Genomic DNA, 18,235 nt, shown 5'->3' with positions numbered 1-18,235 from the left:
AGGGTGCCGTCAGTCCATGCTGCTTCCCCCGGAGCACACAGTTCCTGGAACACTGCTGCTTGCACTTAGTCACTTGCTGAGTCAACAAAATTCAAGCCCGATAGCATTACCCCCGACGGGTCTGTGCTCTCTGATAGAAAGAAAAGGATTAAACACGCCTCATTTTTCTAGAGGGAAAAGCAAGGTAAGCGCGGCCGGGAGAACCCACTGACGTCTCCTTTCCTTTCCTGGCCCGGCCAAGCAGTAAAGAGAATGCTGCTTCCTGAAATCTGTACACACATGAGCTCTCGTTTTGTCTTTGTGGCAATGCTCTCTGCCTCGGACTTTGCACGGGAATCATTTGCAAGTGGTATCATTTTTTTCTCCCGGGGGTCGACAATGTTCAGAAAACGACACACGTGTAACTCTTGGCAGCTACAAACCACTTACGAGCACGTCGTTCCTACATATCAAGTAAAATGACTCTTGAATAGGCAGGAAGGCAAGTCTGCCCTGTTAGGAGGGGACCTTGAGCTCCTGGTCCCGGTTCCTCAAGTGCAAGTCCACAGGTCGGCGCTTGGGCCGCACGCACACAGGCAAGTCCTTCTGCCGCTGCCCTTCTGGTGACATGGGGGCCGCGCAGAGGGGCACAGAGGAGAAAGAGGACACAATTCACGCCATAGGAGCTCCGTTCCCATTTCCGCCTGTTTATTCTCTGCCAAAGCAAGTCCCTGATCTCTTGGGGACGGATACTTTTGTAAATTACAGTGTAAACGTCACAGCAATGTTAAATTGCTAGAAAGATTTCCGAGTAATAACAATGAGAGCCCTTTGGGGGGGCTGGGTGCGGCGGCTACATACCAGGCACCGTATTCGATTGCTTCACACACTGGGTCACCTGGATTCATCTTCAACATGATCCTACGTAGATAATCTCCATTTCATGCCCTTTGGGGCACATGACCCTGGCCGAATGCTGGGGAGCCGATGAGGGTCAGATCTGTGATTTGGAGTCAGACGTCCTCTCAGTTATCTGAAGAATATACGTGCTGCCTGTCTGATCAGCGCTGCTGAGGGCAGGGACTCTGTCCGCAGGAGCTGCTGGGGGTGGGGGTCTTGCCTGGCCCCCCTCTGCTCATGACCATCACAGGTGGCGGGGGAGCGCGGGGTGGAGGGCGGTGCCGGAAAGAGCCATCCTCGATGGGGAAGCGGGCGAGGGAAAGAAGAAATGGTACGTTAGGCAAAAGCACGATTAAAATGAGGGGGTTGGAAAAGGTAACTGAGAAGCAGATGTAGCCAGGAGAAGCCAAGAAGAAAACGAGTAGATAAACAATTAAACAGGTAATCAATGAAAACAGCCTGTTTCATCAACACCCCGGCGACAGGAGGGCGGAGCTCGGCCCCGGGGTTGCGCGGCCCTGTCTGTCCGTCTCCAGGAGCAGAGGCTGCCGTCAGGAAGTGGCTCAGGAGGCCCAGGGCAGCCCGGTCCTCTTCTGGCTCTTCTTATTCAGTGCCGTGGACACTCCGGCTCAGAGAACCCCAGATTCCAGCAGGTACCGGAGCCTTCTCCTCCTTCATGTGCAGAAGACGGCTCAGATGTCCTCTTGACAAATTCCCAAAGTCAACCAGGTCATCAAGTAGGTTTTATTTAACGCGTTGACACACAGTGCTGGTATCCAGCCTTAATTGGATCTGAACTCATCCCTCCCTTCCAGAAGGCTGTCCTCATCACCTCTGCACAGGTGCAGTCCCTGCCAGGTGCTCGGGCAGGCGTTACCCCCTCCTGCCTCGAGCACCTGACCCTACTGGACCTCCAGCACTGGGAACCACCCACTTCTTGACGACTCCCGTAGGGCACTTGTAATGGATCGAAGCAAAAGCCATTCTCCAGTAACTTTTGTCCATAGGTCATAGTTGTCCCTTTGGAGAACACACAAAACAAGTCTAACCTTTCTAACCAAAACATATACATACACTACTGGTTAAGAGCAAGGGCTTGGGGGCTAGCAGGCTCATATGAATGTCCTGGCTCTGCTGCTTACTAGCTGTGTGACCTTGGGCAAGTTAATTAACCTCTCTGAGCCTCCATTTCTTCATTGGAAAACCGGGGAGCCTGTGAACCTCACAGGTTGCTGTGAGAATTTCTCTTATTGAAGTGTAATTGACATAGCATTTTATTACTTTCAGGCATAGAATGTAATGATGTCATATTTGCATATATTGCAAAATGATCACCACAGTAAGTCCAGTTAATATCCGTCACCACATGTAACATTGTACCTTGGTATCTGCAGGGGATTGGTTCCTTGAGGCCCCAAGGCTACCAGAATATGCAAATGCTCAAGTTCCTTTTACCAAAGGGCATAGTAATTGCATATAACCTATGCACACCCTCTCGTATACTTTAAATCATCTCTAGATTATGGTACTTTTGTGGGTTTTTTTTGCAGTACGTGGGCCTCTCACTGTTGTGGCCTCTCCCGTTGCGGAGCACAGGCTCCGGACGCGCAGGCTCAGCAGCCATGGCTCACGGGCCCAGCCGCTCCACGGCATGTGGGATCTTCCCGGACTGGGGCACGAACCCGTGTCCCCTGCATCGGCAGGCGGACTCTCAACCACTGCGCCACCAGGGAAGCCCGGATGGTGTCTTTTGATGCATAAAATGTTTACTTTTCATCAAGTCCAATTTTTCTACAGTATTTTTCTTTTTGTTCCTGTCCCTTTGGTGTCACATCTAAAAAATTATTGCCAAATCCAATGTTGTGAAGCTTTAGCCCTATGTTTCCTTCTTAGAGTGTTATTGTTTTAGCTCTTGCTTTTAGGTCTTTGATGCACTTTGAGTTAATTTTGTATATGGTGTCTGGAAAGGTTATAATGTCGTTCTTTAGCATGTGGATATCTCGTTTTCCTGGCACCATTTCTCAAAAGGACTGTCCTTTTCCCGTTGAATGGCCTCAGCACCATGTAAAAAATGTTTATTTGTGAATTAATACTTTGTATTTCAGAATGGGTTGCAAATTCCCCCAGTGGGCAGAGTTGGGCCCAGAGCTCAGTGCAGGGAATTCTTTGGCTGGAGGAAGTGGGACCATCTCACCTCCCCTAGCACCCAGCCACAGCCTTGAATGAGCAGATGTTTAATAAACAGTAGTAAAATTAATTTACAAAAGTACCATAGAAGATACATACACCTCACAAGTAACTAAAATACCATGCATCGCCAATTAGTATAAATAGGTGATGAACGAGTAATTTCCAACCAAAAGGAAGAAGAAATCAGGTAACAATTTTTTAAGCACCTTAAACCTAGTTACTTAAAGAAAAGCACCATTAAATTCTGCTCTCCACGATTACGACAGGGTTACTGTGTCTGCTCTGGGCCTCCGCCTTCAAGAAGGACATCTATATCCAACAAATATTTGTTGAACTTCCTTTGTATACAAAGTGCAGATTTATCCAGATTCTATACAGGCCCTGAGAGGTAGTTCCATCCCTGACCACCAGGAGGCAGCCGAGGCGAGCACATCTTCGTGACCGGTGGGAAGGACAAGGGCCGGTGGTGCCTCTGCGGGACCCACGCGCCAGGGGTTCCCCGCTCACAGAGCAGCAGTGCGCTCCGGGCTCTCGTCTCTGCACACTTTTCTGAGCTGGAAATGTGGTCGAATATGGAAATGGGACCTATCAATTGAGAATTCGGCTCTAAGCAGTTTGGCGCGCGCGCGCGCACACGTGTGTATGTGTGTGTGTGTGCGCGCGTGTGTGTGATATATGCATGTATGTACATATATATATTTCCCTGAAGTCATCCTAAACACAATCTCTCTTGAAACCAAATGAGAAGCAGTCTTTACAACTAAAACTTAAACCACATGATTAACATCTTAGCTGTCTACCCAGAGTACGTACAATATGACACGTAAGGAAACCAGTGTCTTCTAGTCTTGCTAATCTTTACACAACATCACTGAACATTTTTCTTGTAGTAAAATATGCATGCTATAAAATTTACCGTCTTAACCATTTTAATTGTGCAGTTCCGTGTCTTAGTACATTCGCGTTGCTCTGCAATCACCTCCGTAACCTCATATAAGTGGAATTGTACGGTGTTCGTCTATTCGTGACCGGCTTATCTCACTTAACATGATGTCCTCGAGGGTCACGTGTTGCAGCCTGTATCAGAATTTCCTTCCTTTTTCCCGGTGGATAATATCTCATTGTACATATAAGCACATCTTTTTAGCTATTCATGGAGCTGTTTCCACCTTCTGGCGATTGTGAATAATGCTGCTATGCATATGCGTACAAACATTTGATTGACACAATATCATTTTAAATCGGCATTTTTAATGAAAAGTTTTAAATTATTGCAATATTGTATTTCCACTTTTTATCCTCGGAATACCAATAATAGTGTTTGTTTAAGAGACTATTAAGAACTTTCAGTTCTTCTGAGATCAAGAAAAGATAAAACTATTCTTGCACTCCTCAGAGAGAGTTAAAAATCGAGAAAAATATCTGAAGACCTTCTCTAGTAATATTCCCCAATTAAAAAACAAAACCTAGGGCTTCCCTGGTGGCACAGTGGTTGGGAGTCCGCCTGCCGATGCAGGGGACGCGGGTTCGCGCCCCGGTCCGGGAGGATCCCACATGCCGCGGAGCAGCTGGGCCCGTGAGCCATGGCCGCTGAGCCTGCGCGTCCGGAGCCTGTGCTCCGCAACGGGAGAGGCCCGCGTACCGCAAAAAAAAAAAAAAAAAAAAAAAACCTAAAAACCTAAGTCCACATAACCACCACCTACTACACACAAACACGTCCGAGTTCTACAAGGTGAAGGTGCTGTAGACATGCCTCTGGCAGCTTAGCTTTCCTTCTCCGTGGGAGAACCTCAAGTTCAGACCTCAACTGAACAGGCAAATTCTGCGGGGCAAGCAGATGGCTCATCAGACAGATCCGAGCGCTGATAAAGCCTCCGTGCGGCTTTGAAAACAACCAGAGCCTCGAATTTCGCCGCCTTCCTGCCCCACTGCCGCCGCTCACTCAGGACTGGTGAGAGCGGCCGGCCCCTCCAGTCACCCAACATTTACTACACCTCCTCCCGGGCCGCCCGGGGTACGCGGGCGCAGAGCAGCGCAGGCCGCACGCAGCGTAGACGCGGCCGCCCCCTGGCCCCACGCAGGGCAAGGCGCCTCCCCAGGAATCTCGGGGCCCTCGACTGAATTCAGCTTGTCTGACTTGAGCCAGGCTCGCCGCGCTATTTAGAGACCCCCGCACAACGTGGCCGCAGCGGCCGCGGAACACGCACCCCGGGCGGAACCCGGCCCCGCGCGGCGCCCCGCACTCCACGCCCCGCGCCCGCGCGCCTAGCACCCTCAGCGAGCAGGCGGGAGGTCCAGCCGCGGGGCAGGTGCGGGCGCGGGGCGTGGAGTGCGGGGTGGAGCCAGGCGGAAGCGGGCTGTGGAAGGCGGTGTTCGGAATGTGGAAAGGGGCGCAGGACGCGGACTAGGGGGCGGGGGCGGCCGTGGAGCGGGGTGTGGGACGCGCGGTGAGGCGGTGGGATGTGGGATGGGGACGGAGGGGGGGCGCTGGGGGCGGCCGCAGGACGGGGCTGGGCCGCGCGAGGCGAGGCGGGGCGGAGGCGAGGGGCGTGGCGCGGGGCCCGGGCGCGGGGCGCAGCGCGGGGCGCCGGGATGGCTCCGGGGCGGGGAGCCCGGGTGGCGCGGGGCGCACGCGTCGAGCCGCGCGCACGGGACGGCGGTGTCCGGCAGAGCGGCCCGAGCCCTGCCCGCGGGAGGAGCGCACCGGGTTGGCGCGGCGGGTAAGCGCGGGCTGCTGGGAATTCCCTCGGGAATCTGGGGGGCGTTTGGGGGCAGCGGGAACGGACAGCGGGGCTCGGGCACTTCCTGGACCACTGCCACCCGTCTGCTCCTGGAGAGCTCGGCGGAGCGATGGCTTCCTGGGTGGGCGGCTGGAGGCGGCTTCAGGCCTCTTCCTGGGTTTTTCCCCTGAGGGGGAGCGGGACCTGCCCTAGAAGTTCAGGTCCAGGGTCTGAAGGACCCTGTGGACGCTGGGCCGCTGCCGGCCTCGCCACGCTCCCTGCGGGGTGCGCGCTGCTGTTCCCGAAGGTCTTGCCTCGCCTGCGTTCTTTTAAGAAACTCTCAAAGTTTTTAAGGAAAGACTTTGGCGCTAAGTGCCAAGATCTCATTTCTTGCCGGATGTGCGCGTGGTGGTGCGTTTAAGTAGAATTTGCAGAGAGTGGAAAGATCCCTTATCTGCGCCCTGCCGGAGCCCCTTTGGGGCTGTGCTGACAGCCGTCGCGGTGAGGTCTGGTGAACAGAATCCGTCCTAGTGTGCAGACCTCTCGGTTCAGAGTATTTGTGACAGGGACTTCAGCGACCAGGGGAGTCCTCCAGTTTTTGCTTTATCAAGATATCGCCCAGATGTACCATTTAAAAATGGTTGTATACAAACAGCCGGGATGCGAACAGCTTTGGTTTTTATCACCCAGGAATTCAGAATGATGATTTATGACATGTGCTTCACTTCACTGGCGGGCCATCAATGTGGTGTGAAATGTATTGCAAATCAGACATTAAAAGATTAAAGAGGAAAAAGGACTTTTTTTCCCCGAAGGTCAGTATATTCAAAGTAAGCATCAGCTAGTCGATCTGGCACGGGTTCCACTGCTTCAGCAGTTTGGTTCTTGTTGAGATAAGCATCTAATGAGGGCAGTGCACGTGACTGTCGTGTAAAGTAATTCACAGAAACTTTACAACTGTAACTAATTCGACAGTGCTGTTCGTGTCGACCAGCAAATGCTAACGGGCTTAAAGCTGTCTTATAATAATGGCTTGTAACAGAATTTCATTGTTTGCCAATGAGAAAAAGAATTTTGACATAATTTCCCTGAATGTTGCTTATATTTTGTGTTCATTTTCTTAACTAAGATAACTTTTACACTACACATTTGAGACTTCAAAATAATTATATGTATTTATCACAACCATGTTACACAGTCTGACACATGTAGAGAATTTAAACCATAATTCGCCTTTCACCTGTTACCATTACTTGAACAAGTAACAGAATAAATAGGATACACATGCCTTTAGGATTTACCTCAGTATCGCACATAAATACATCAGTAAACACATAGCTTTTGTAATGTATTAAAATATTATTGGGACACTCTAGACAGTGGGAAGGCCTTTGAGAAGCACTTCACCCTGTACAGAAGGCATGGTTCCCAGGGTCTGTGTGTGAAGAAAGACAGCCAAACTCAGTTGCCATCTCAATATACCATCTCCTTCTCCCCCGGCTGTATCAGCCCCCGCCCCTCCCCAATCAGGGCCATTACCAGTACTTTGTAACACGTGTCATATTACATTTTGACCAGTTTTTTACATGCCTGCCTCTCCCATACACTGAGGGGATGGATGGGATCTGAATTATTCTGGTAATCCTAGTCCTACACATGTAATAAGCGTTTGATAAACGTTTACTAACTTGAAGAGGGAAAATATCCAATACATGTGACCCTAAACAGCACACACGTGTCTCTAAAAACAGTATGTTTACATGGGGATATATGTATACATGTAGCTGATTCACTTTGTTATACAGCAGAAACTAAACACGACATTGTAAAGCAATTATACTCCAATAAAGATGTTAAAAAAAAACAGTATGTTTTTGCAATTTCAATGTAATTCTTAAAAGCAATAAAATAGCGAGAGATTTTCATCTTAATTTTCATTCTTACAGTGGTGGAAAATTCATCATGATAGATAGGTTAGTACTCTACAGCTTGCGTTTTAGTATCTGCATCTTCAAAGTTGTGACTTAATAATGGTTGATGTAAGGGTTTCTGCATTCTTACATTTTCTTTAATTTGAAGAGTTTGTGGTTTGCTTTAAGTTTCCTGTTAACAAACTAAATGATACTAAATGTAAAAATCACTTAAGTTTTTTCATTCAGATCACCTGATTAGCTCCATGAATGCTCATCTGTTCATGAAACTCCATTTCCCATTAGCTTTAAAATGAATCTTTTATTCTAGAATAGGGAAGAGATTTCTGGTTTATACCAATAGAAATAAATTTGAATAAGGAAATTCAAATTCTATTTATACTATAGAAATTATTATTTCTGCAAAAAGTAGAAAACATTTTGACAGATGTAATTTGTGTCTGTAATATAAATGGAATAATAAAATGCCATAAGGCTGTCAAAATGTAACATGACGTTACATGTGACCCTAAACAGCACACACGTGTCTCTAAAAACAGTATGTTTTTGCAAGAGTGAAGATAATACCGGAATTTGCTTTAAAATGATCATTCCAGTTTATATGATGAAGTAACTGGCTGTTATTAGCACATCAATAATATTTAACAATTGTAGATACTCTGGACTGGAAGAAAAAAGCAAAAGCTTAAAATGTGCTCTAACCCGTGTCTCTCCACATATGTCTTAAAGTGTGGCAGAAACAACTCAAAAGGCAAGTGTTGTAATCTGGACAGTCTGCCTGGTGCTTAATCCCGTGAAGTCATGTGGAAGGGGACCCAGAGTAGACAGTCAGGGGTTTTCGTGCCAACTTCAGCACTGTGCGCTGTGCACCCTCAAGCAAATCCTAGAACCCTCTCTGGGCCTCCATTCCCAATCTGTGAAATGAGGAGGGTACTGGGGCCACTTCTAAGGTTCTTTCAGCTCTAAAATGCTATGACTCCATATTCCTTCCGTGGATTATGAGTAAGATTCCTGAAAGGTGTCATTGGGATTTATACAGGGAAATTACCTTTTAACTGCATTTATGAAGTCAGGGTTTGGTGTAGTATTCAGACTTCCCGACCTCGTGTTTCAGACACGATGAGCTATTCAGAGCGCTTGTAGCTATTGTACCCCTATAATTTTCTTGATTGTTTTTTACTCTTGGCCCAAACCAGCCTTCAGAGAGTGATGCATTAAGTTAAGGGCAATGACTTTTTTTTCATTATTCAGTTATTAAAACCTTAGGGCTGATGTTGAAGTACATTAAAATTAACACATCACTGAAATGTCTAAATAAAATGTTTGGATAAGTGAAAAACTCTAATGGTATTCCTAGGTCTTTCCCAGAGGTCATTGTAGGAACGTATAATGCTGTTTAATAATGGGCAGAAAAACTAGAGGAGCCTGCAGGGTGGTGGGGCAGGGAAGCTATTTGAAGGGTTTAAAGAGGGAGCCCTGCATGGCATGAATCGTCTTGGAAGACAGTCATGTTTCTAATTCCACTCCAGACTACCTACATTTTCTGTCAACTGAACTGAAGCTGGGCCAGCTGGTAAATTTCTAGCTTAATATTAGAACTCTAATTGTGGAACTGTGATGTGATACTGATATCTAGAGGGAATATTTATTTTATTCAAGTATTTTGAGAGGAAATACTGTGGATTAAAAACTTAAGTGTACTTTTAATTTTGCCATTGTTGATATACAACATTAAAGGCATTTGTTCTTAAACTAACACAGTTGTTTAAATCGCTTCTAATTTAAAATTAGCTCTCACTAAGCTTGCAAGTGACAGAAGGTCAAAACCAAAGACTGATGAGTACTTCCCTCTGACTAAAGATCAAAGTGTTACCCATATTTACCTTAGCCAAATAAAGACTTAGGAGCATGTGAGGTTTTGAATATTCATAAATGATTAAAATCCACACATGAAAGAGAAAAATATGAGGATAATAATAATACATGGATGGCAGGAACTATTAAAAGTGCTTTCCATACATTCTTATTTAATAACTAAGATAATTAAATTAAAATATTATTTTAAAACAATTTTATGTTTCTGGAGATTTATTCTCTGCCAATAAAATATATAATCCTAGAAGTGCTTTAGAATTATTAATAAAGAAGTTGAAAGTTAGTGTATTATAATTTCACTAAGTCAGTTGTTTCTGGATGAGAGTGATGTTTCCTTCCAGAGATTTACATTATTGAAAAGTTGAATTTCCACTTAAAATTAGGAAAGAAAACCCCTGGAACTATATAATAATGAATAATTTTATACTAAGGTAAAGGATACTCTTAAATTGTATGTATGCCATTTATAAAACTACCAGTAAACCCTGAAATCTTCATTATGTATTTAAAAGGTCCATAGGAATTTTTGATAGATGTATTCTGTGTACTGTGAATATAGCGTGCATGGTAAGACAGTGAAAAAAATAAACTCTCATTCTGTTTCAAGCATATCAAAGTTGGTTCTTTAATAAAAGAGAAACTTCTAGCAAGACTAATATTTTAAGTCTCAAACAATATTTGGAACCAAACAAAGGAATCTAACTACAGATACCATAGGGTTTTAAAATCATAGGAAAATACCATGAACAATTTTATGCCAATAAATTTGAAATTTAAATGAAATGGAAAATTCTCCAAAAGATGTAAACGATCAAAAATCACTTAAGAAGGGCTTCCCTGGTGACACAGTGGTTGAGAGTCCGCCTGCCGATGCAGGGGACACAGGTTCGTGCCCCGGTCCGGGAAGATCCCACATGCCGCGGAGCAGCTGGGCTCATGAGCCATGGTTGCTGAGCCTGCGCGTCCGGAGCCTGTGCTCCGCAATGGGAGAGGCCACAACAGTGAGAGGCCCACACACCGCAAAATAAATAAATAAATAAATAAAGTCATGACCAGTAAGGTGTTTCACCATCTAAAAATCACCATAGATGCCGGGGGGGGGAAAGTATTCCACAAAAACCATACTTGTTCATGATTTAGAAAACAAAAGACTGAAGGAAAATTTCTTTGCCAGATACAAGTTGAAACATCACGCTCCGTGATAAAACTTCAGAAGCATTCATTTTAAGGCAGAAACAAGGAAAGATGTCACCACGTCCACATTGTACCAGAAGTCCAGGCCAATGCAAGAAGGCAAGAAAAAAAATAACGGATTCGAACGAGACATCTCTCCTTCATGGCAGACAATATGATCGTGTGTCTTTCACAGAAAATCCAAAGGAATCTCCTGACTTGTTGCAACTAGGAGGGGCTTTCTAACAGGTCGCTGGATACAAGATCAATATATAGAAATAAGGTTCCTAGGTAGCAATAATAACTACTCAGAAATTATAATGAAAACAACTATTTAGAACGAAGAATTAGAACAACCACAAAGCTACCTGGGAATAAATCTAACAAAAGGTGTATAAGACCTTTCGGGACAGCATCCAACAGCATAAAGATGCCCTCTGTGGAACAGTTGTGCTTAGTGGTGGGGGCCCTACATTGTAAAGAGGTAGATTTGATTCATCTGTGAATCCTATGCAATTCCAATCAAAACGGTGTCCAGATTTTTGTGGAACTTGACAAGCTCTGCCTAAATTTCATATGGAAGAAATAAAAGGCCAAAAATTGTTGAGACAAATATGAAGAACAAAGCCGAGGACTTGTCCTGCCAGGGATCAAATGTGTCTGCAGCCATGGCCACTGGGTGTCCTGCTGGTCGCTGAGATCAGTCCTTCTCTTCCGGAGAACAAGTGTCGCGTGTTATTCAGTCTGACACTTCGGAGGTTCAGCTTTTTCCTCTTTCATGCTTGTCTCTGTGGTTGAACTTTTCCATGTTGCTGTGGCCCTGAATAGGGCCGGCTCTTACTCTTGGGAGTTTGGACAGAGCTACATGTTGGGGTCACCTCCCCAGAGTAGAAGAAGAGTGAGTCTTCTGTTACGTTGACACGTTTATTTTGAGTTCTGTTTCCTCTTTGCGCTCTGTTCCGACGTGACCCTGTGCGTGCTCTGCCCCGCCCCCGTGCTCCTCTGGCTCTGCGCGAACACCGCGTGCTGCTCTATTCCGTCCTCACGACGTGTCTCCTTCCTGGCCTTCTTCCCCTGTCGCCCCTCCTTCGGCACTCACTCCAAGATCACCGCCCTCTCCCCAAGGCCCTTCTTTCTGAGCAACCCTCGCAGGGTCCTGTCCCCTCGGGGTGGCCGAGTGAACGTCCGCCCTGTGGCCCCCGCCCCGCCCCCCTGACCGCCCGCCGCACCTTTGCCACGGCCACCGGGACGACGCTCCGGCCTGGAAAGGCGCTCCTTCTCCCTCATGCTTCCCGAAGCCGCACCACCTGATCCCGCGGCCAACCCCCCTCTTCCCTGGGTACGTGATTTCACACAGATGTCCTTGTTCTCTGAGACCCTCTTCGCTTGCATCACTGCCCGTTTTCCTGACTTCCGTCTCCACACACAGATTTCAGAAGCAGGTGTGTTTACTTCTACTGTGTCCAACGGAACCTGTGGCCCAGAGTTGGGCAGCAGGCTGCCACTGAGCAAATAACCATTGATGGACCGGGAGGGAGAACAACATGACCTCAAGCCCAAGGGGAAACATATAATTTGGAAGGAAAACACAACCATCGGAAGAATGGGAAAGCGGCCACGTAAACTTTGAGACATAAGACCTTCTTTGTTCTGCGATAGTGTCAGAATGAAATTTTTCCTTGAGATAAAAATAGAAAACAATCAAATGGCATCCCATGAAGATAATTAACGTCCCACCTCCGTGTGAGCTCAGTGGTGTGACAGCGCTGGGCCCTGGGGCCTGTGGGCGGCTCTAGCTTCGTCCTGAGATGGCCCTGCGCCTGGATGGTACGTTTCCTCTGCCGACTCCTCTCAGGACGGCCCACTCTGGCCTCAGCAGGGCGTGGAGTCCGTCTGTCGTCCGTTTCTGTCCTTACTTGGCCCAGCAGAGCTTGCTGTTCTGAGGGTCTCATCCTCTGCTGTTATTTTGTTCCTTAATTGATATTAGGGATGCGTGGTACTGACAACACACCCCGAGGCCCCTGTGTGCCGTCTGGAGAGACAGGCTGAGGAGCCTCGGAGGCTCCCGTTTGGATCCGACCGGGCCCCGTGTTGCCGGTCTCCCAAAAGATACTCAACCCTTTGGTTAACTTTTTAATTCATTCATTCATGCATTTTCCACAGCAAGACCAAAGCTTCAAAGTGTGGTAGGAAGGTCGGGAGCAGGAGGAGACAGTCCGGCCCCTGCGCACCTGGGGCCCCACCGTGGGGGGAGAACGTAGCCCAGGGCAAGCCCTGCGTCCTCCGTGACGGCCACTGTTGGGCCAGTGGTGCAACACGTATTGTGCTCGTCCTTTGCGTGTTTATTAGGGACACGATTTAAGAGATCTAAGGTTACAGACCATAATGAGAGAACAATGAGAAAGGACTTGGCAGACTTTTTCCAAAACCAGAACTTCAGAAAATGAAAGTCATGGTCATTAATCTTTTATGATGATAAATGTGATAAGTTGTAATGGGAAATGCAAACAAATATGAAAAGAACAGAAAATTGCCCAGTTCTCAGAAACCCTGCAGCTAACATTGCAGTATCATCCCTGCCCTTCCTTTTCCTATCTGCATGTACAAATGTTTGCAAAATCTAATGAGTACCTTACATTTTGGGAGTTATGAATGAACCGTGGCTTTTCACTTATGCCTGGCCTTATTTTATAAAGATTTTAAGATAGCATATCAGTTGGGAATTGTTTTGTCTGCAGGCGACAGAAAATCTGACAAGCAAATAGGGTTCCTCCTCTCCCGTGAGTCTGGAGGTGGCAGCTGGGGTCAATTCAGCAGGTCCACAGTGTCACAGCAGGGGCCTGGGGACTTTTTTGATGGTTCCCTCACGCTTATGACACATGGTTGCAAGATGGCTGCCCAGCTCCAGGCATCACATCTGTACTCAATGTGGAAAGAAGGGAGAAGGGACAGCATGAGTAGCATCTGCCCTTTTATTAGATATCAAAAGCTTTCCTAGAGGTGCCCCAGCTGACTTCTTACACATCATTGGATAGAACTGCCTTTTATAGTCACTGCCAGCCACACAAGGAGATGGGAAAGCAAGAATTCCCTTCCTGGTCATGTTAGAGAAGAGTAGCACTGCGCGTGGCAGCTGGGTCACCAGACCATGATGTCGCCGTGGACAGACAGCTGCTCTTTTTCATTTAACTGTTCGTCTCTCAGGGGACGCTTCGTCCCCAAGTGTTCCTTCTTATCAGCAGTATTACAGTTAACATCCATGTGCACCACTTATCAAAGGCTCTGATTAGCTCCTTAGTGTGACGTCCTGGAAGTAGAATTGTGGGTCAGGATGTCATCACCTCCACAGCTCTTCACACGTGAGACGAAGCTCCTTCCCAGGAAAGCCTCCCAGCCTGTGCTGCCACTCAGTGCAGGGGATGGGTGCTGCCCCCGGGGACACAGTCTCACTTGCGTGGGGACACAGGCTCTCCGCCGGGGACACATGCTCACGGGTGCCGTCGTGGACTTAGTGAGCCTTGGAAGCTGCCAGATGCCCGCTGGGTTTGCAGGTGGTAACCGCCTTCTGTAGGCTGCACTTGGGGGTCGTGGTGCAGCTTTAAGGCACATTGTTTGAAAGTGTTTTGCGGCCCCTGGACCCAAGGGCTCTGGAGAGGCTGGGCCGCCACCCCTCCTCCCTCTGACTGACTGAACAGGCCCATCGATAGCCCGTGTCTCTCGGCAGAGGGCGTTTGGGGTGGGACGGTTCGTTCCTGTGTCTGGTTTCCTAATAAAAGGGCAGATGCCGTGGGTGCTGCCCCCCTCCCACGCGCACACACACACACTGTGGGACATTTCGCCTCCCTGGCCCCGCAGGCAGATGCCAGCAACACTCTCCAGTCTTCGGGTCCCCTCCCTCTGGGCGCTGGGTGTGCGGACCTGCTGCCCTCGGTCTGGGACATCCCTCCGACGGCTCCCCAGCGAGGATGACCTGCACCTGCTCATCCCGAGGGAGGCAGGAGAAGGACCGAATGGCCCACAGTGGTCAGCTGGTGAGGCCCTGAGTGCCCTGTGCCCAACCCCTCTGCCTGCAGGTGTCGGACAAAGGTCCGTGGCCTCAGAACTGGAACCAAAGGGGAAGGCCACGGGCGGTCAGGACCGTCCAGGAGGTTTTCTGTGGAGGCCTGAGGCCACGCCGCCGGGGGCCCTCTGAGGCCGGGCGTGGTTGGGGAGGGCGGCAGACCCGCGGGCGCAACCTGACGAGGACGAAGGGCCAGCGCGGCCCCATGGTGGCCTAAGTGTGGATGTCAGCAGGCCGGGCCCCGCCCCCCGGCCAAGCTTTAAGGTGAAGAAACAGCGGGTGCGGAAGCTCGAATGAAGCGCTGGGGGCACAGCGAGCTTGTCCTGCCCGGATGGGCTGGCGGGCAGCAGGGGGAGGGCGGCAGGGGGAGGGGGCGGCAGGGGGAGGGGGCAGCAGGGGGAGGGCGGCAGGGGGAGGGGGGGCCGGGGTGAGGCGGTGCTGTCCAGGCCCAGATGGGCAGCTGCAAAGTGCCTGACACCTGACTTCCTTCACGTTCAGTAAGTTAAGTCTCTAAATTGAAACATTTTACTCTCTGAGAAGAAGCAAAATAGAGCAGGTTGCAGTCACAGTCAGGGGCAGGTGGGCTGGTGGGGTCTGAGAAGAGTAAGTTGTCGTGAAAGAGCTCAAACAACCAACACAGGTGGAGATTTGGCCTAAAGAGAGCCAGCGTCTCCAACACAGGTGGAGATTTGGCCTAAAGAGGGCTGTAGCGTCTTTGGCCTAAAGAGGGCTATAGCGTCTTTGGCCTAAAGAGGGCTATAGCGTCTTTGGCCTAAAGAGGGCTGTAGCGTCTTTGGCCTAAAGAGGGCTATAGCGTCTTTGGCCTAAAGAGGGCTAACATTTCTCTGTTTCTTTGGGTCACAGTAGGGTTTTGTATTTTGCCTCAGAACCAACTCATAAACATCAATATTTTTAAACATTTTAAAATTCAATGTGAGAAGAGTTGTCTTTGGTTCCACTGGAGGGCCGTGAGTGTGTCTATATGTGTGTGTGCATATGTGTGTGTGTGTGCGCGCATGCGTGTGTCTGTATCTGTGTGTGTGTGCATGCATGTGTGTGTGTGTGTCTGTCTGTCTGTGTGTGCCTGTCTGTGTGTGTGTCCGTGAGGCTGGCAGTGCCCTGCATCGGGGCACGGAGGCCCCCGGCTTCCCCCTGCCGCCTCCCGTGGGGCAGTTGGCCACGTGCGCCCAGGTCCCGTCTTGCAGGGGGAGGCGGCATGGCTGGGCCTGCAGCGAGCTGACTGTTTGTGGAACATTTGCCTGGTGAGAAGGGAGGGGAGGGGAGGCAGTAGGTGGACACGGCAGGAGTTACAGCAGTGGCCTGGGAACCACTGGGAAAATCTGGGAAAATCAGATTTTCCGTCTGGGAAAATCACTCTGATTTCACATGAACAAAAAGGTCCGCTTAGGAATCCACCCAGCTGTGTGCAGAGCACCATGCCCCCCAAGAGCCGCTGGACTAGACCAGGACGGGAGTCGGGAGGCTGGGGAGAGGTCCCTCCCCGCAGGCACCTTTCCCAGTGTCCTCGGCTCTGAAGTGAGAGCGTTAGCAGCCTGCGGTCGTCTCCCTCACGCTGGCCCCTGTGCCGTGTAACTGCCGCCCGCTCAGGGCCACACGTGCTGTGGACGGCCACCAAACCCTGCTCGGTGGACAGCCGGGAGATATGCATGCACGTGCCTGCTACACACACCTGTGCGCGCACATACACGCACACACCTTCCCGTGGAGAGTTCCCGCTGGTCGGCAGGAGCACAGCTCCCCATGACAGCAAATTCCGACGGCCCTCGGGGCCCAGGGCTGCCCGGGGCTGCACCCTCAGCTCACCTGGCGAGCCTGCCTAGTAACGAGCCTGTTCCCTTGCAGGTTAGCCATCCGAAGCGATGGGCGACTGGAGCTTCCTGGGGAGACTCCTAGAGAACGCCCAGGAGCACTCCACCGTGGTCGGCAAGGTCTGGCTGACCGTGCTGTTCATCTTCAGGATCCTGGTGCTGGGGGCCGCGGCCGAGGAGGTGTGGGGGGACGAGCAGTCGGACTTCACGTGCAACACGCAGCAGCCGGGCTGCGAGAACGTGTGCTACGACCGCGCCTTCCCCATCTCGCACGTGCGCTTCTGGGTGCTGCAGATCATCTTCGTGTCCACGCCCACCCTCATCTACCTGGGCCACGTGCTGCACCTGGTGCGCATGGAGGAGAAGAGGAAGGAGCGGGAGGAAGAGCGGCTGAAGGCCGACGGCCCGCCCCTCGGGCAGGACAGGCCCCCGGTGCGCGACGACCGGGGCAAGGTCCGCCTGGCCGGCGCCCTGCTCCGCACCTACGTCTTCAACATCATCTTCAAGACGCTGTTCGAGGTGGGCTTCATCGCCGGGCAGTACTTCCTGTACGGCTTCCAGCTGAAGCCGCTGTACCGCTGTGACCGGTGGCCCTGCCCGAACACGGTGGACTGCTTCATCTCGCGGCCCACGGAGAAGACCATCTTCATCCTCTTCATGCTGGCCGTGGCCTGCGTGTCCCTCTTGCTCAACATGCTGGAGATCTACCACCTGGGCTGGAAGAAGCTGAAACAGGGCATGACCGACCCTTACCGCCCGGACACTCCCGGCTCCAGCGTGAGGGCCGCAAAGCCTGCGTGTGAGCGGCCCCTCCTGCTGCCCTCCCACTCCAACCCACCCGCCCTCACCATCGGGTTCCCGCCCTCCTACGCGCCCTCGGCCTCTTCCCTGGGGCAGGCGTCGGCCCCAGGCTACCCCGAGCCCCCTCCGCCGGCAGCCCTGCCCGGGACCCCCGGCAAGGGCCACCCGGCCGGCTCCCCCGGCGGCCACCAGCACCTGCTCGCGACGGCGCCGAACTGGGCCGGCCGGGAGGCCGAGCAGCAGACTTCTGCCGGGAAGGCCTCCCCGCCGTTGTCCGCGCCCGCAGCCCCGAAGCCCCCGGCCGGCCCCCAGCAGCCCCCTCCGGAGGGCGGGGCGGGGAGCTCGGGCGACAGCGACGGGGAGGGGGCGGTGACTGCCGTGGAGCTGCACGCGCCCCCCGAGCTCCCCGCAGACCCCGGCCGGTCCAGCAAGGCCAGTAAGTCCAGCGGCGGCCGGGCCAGGGCCAGTGACTTGGCCATCTAGCCGTGGCCTAGCATCCAAGACCCAGGGGGCTCACACCGGCGGTGGAGCCTGGAGGCGGGAGGAGGGGGCGAGCGAGGGTCGGGCTCGTGTGTCAGTGCTTGCTGTTCCTAACGCTGGGAGGTAGTGGGGAGCGCGTCCGAGGCAGGGAGGGGGCGCAGGGGCGGGGCCGCCAGAGATTCGCCCAGCAGCCCCCGCGCCCAGCAGCCCGGCCGCCTCCGCAGGTGCTGCGGGCTCCGCGGGGCGCTGTTCTGTGGTGGGAAAGCAGGGGTGTCTGTGGCAGGCAATTCGGTTTTC

The 18,235-nt window shown here is 50.9% G+C and overlaps 1 protein-coding gene across 1 annotated transcript; it reads left to right on the top strand.

The window, feature by feature from the left end:
- Positions 1-16,708: 16,708 nt before the first annotated feature.
- Positions 16,709-17,941, top strand: GJA3 (gap junction protein alpha 3; the record flags this gene model as incomplete). The annotated part of the gene is made up of 1 exon (XM_082859380.1): positions 16,709-17,941. One exon carries the CDS (start codon positions 16,709-16,711, stop codon positions 17,939-17,941), a length of 1,233 nt encoding a protein of 410 aa, XP_082715506.1.
- Between the last annotated feature and the right edge of the window lie 294 nt (positions 17,942-18,235).

Source organism: Leucopleurus acutus (genome assembly GCF_964270905.1).
Source record: "Leucopleurus acutus genome assembly, chromosome: 18".
Lineage (NCBI taxonomy): Eukaryota > Metazoa > Chordata > Mammalia > Artiodactyla > Delphinidae > Leucopleurus > Leucopleurus acutus.
The sequence above is the reverse complement of the archived record's forward strand: the minus strand, read 5'-3'. Positions and strand labels throughout refer to the sequence as shown.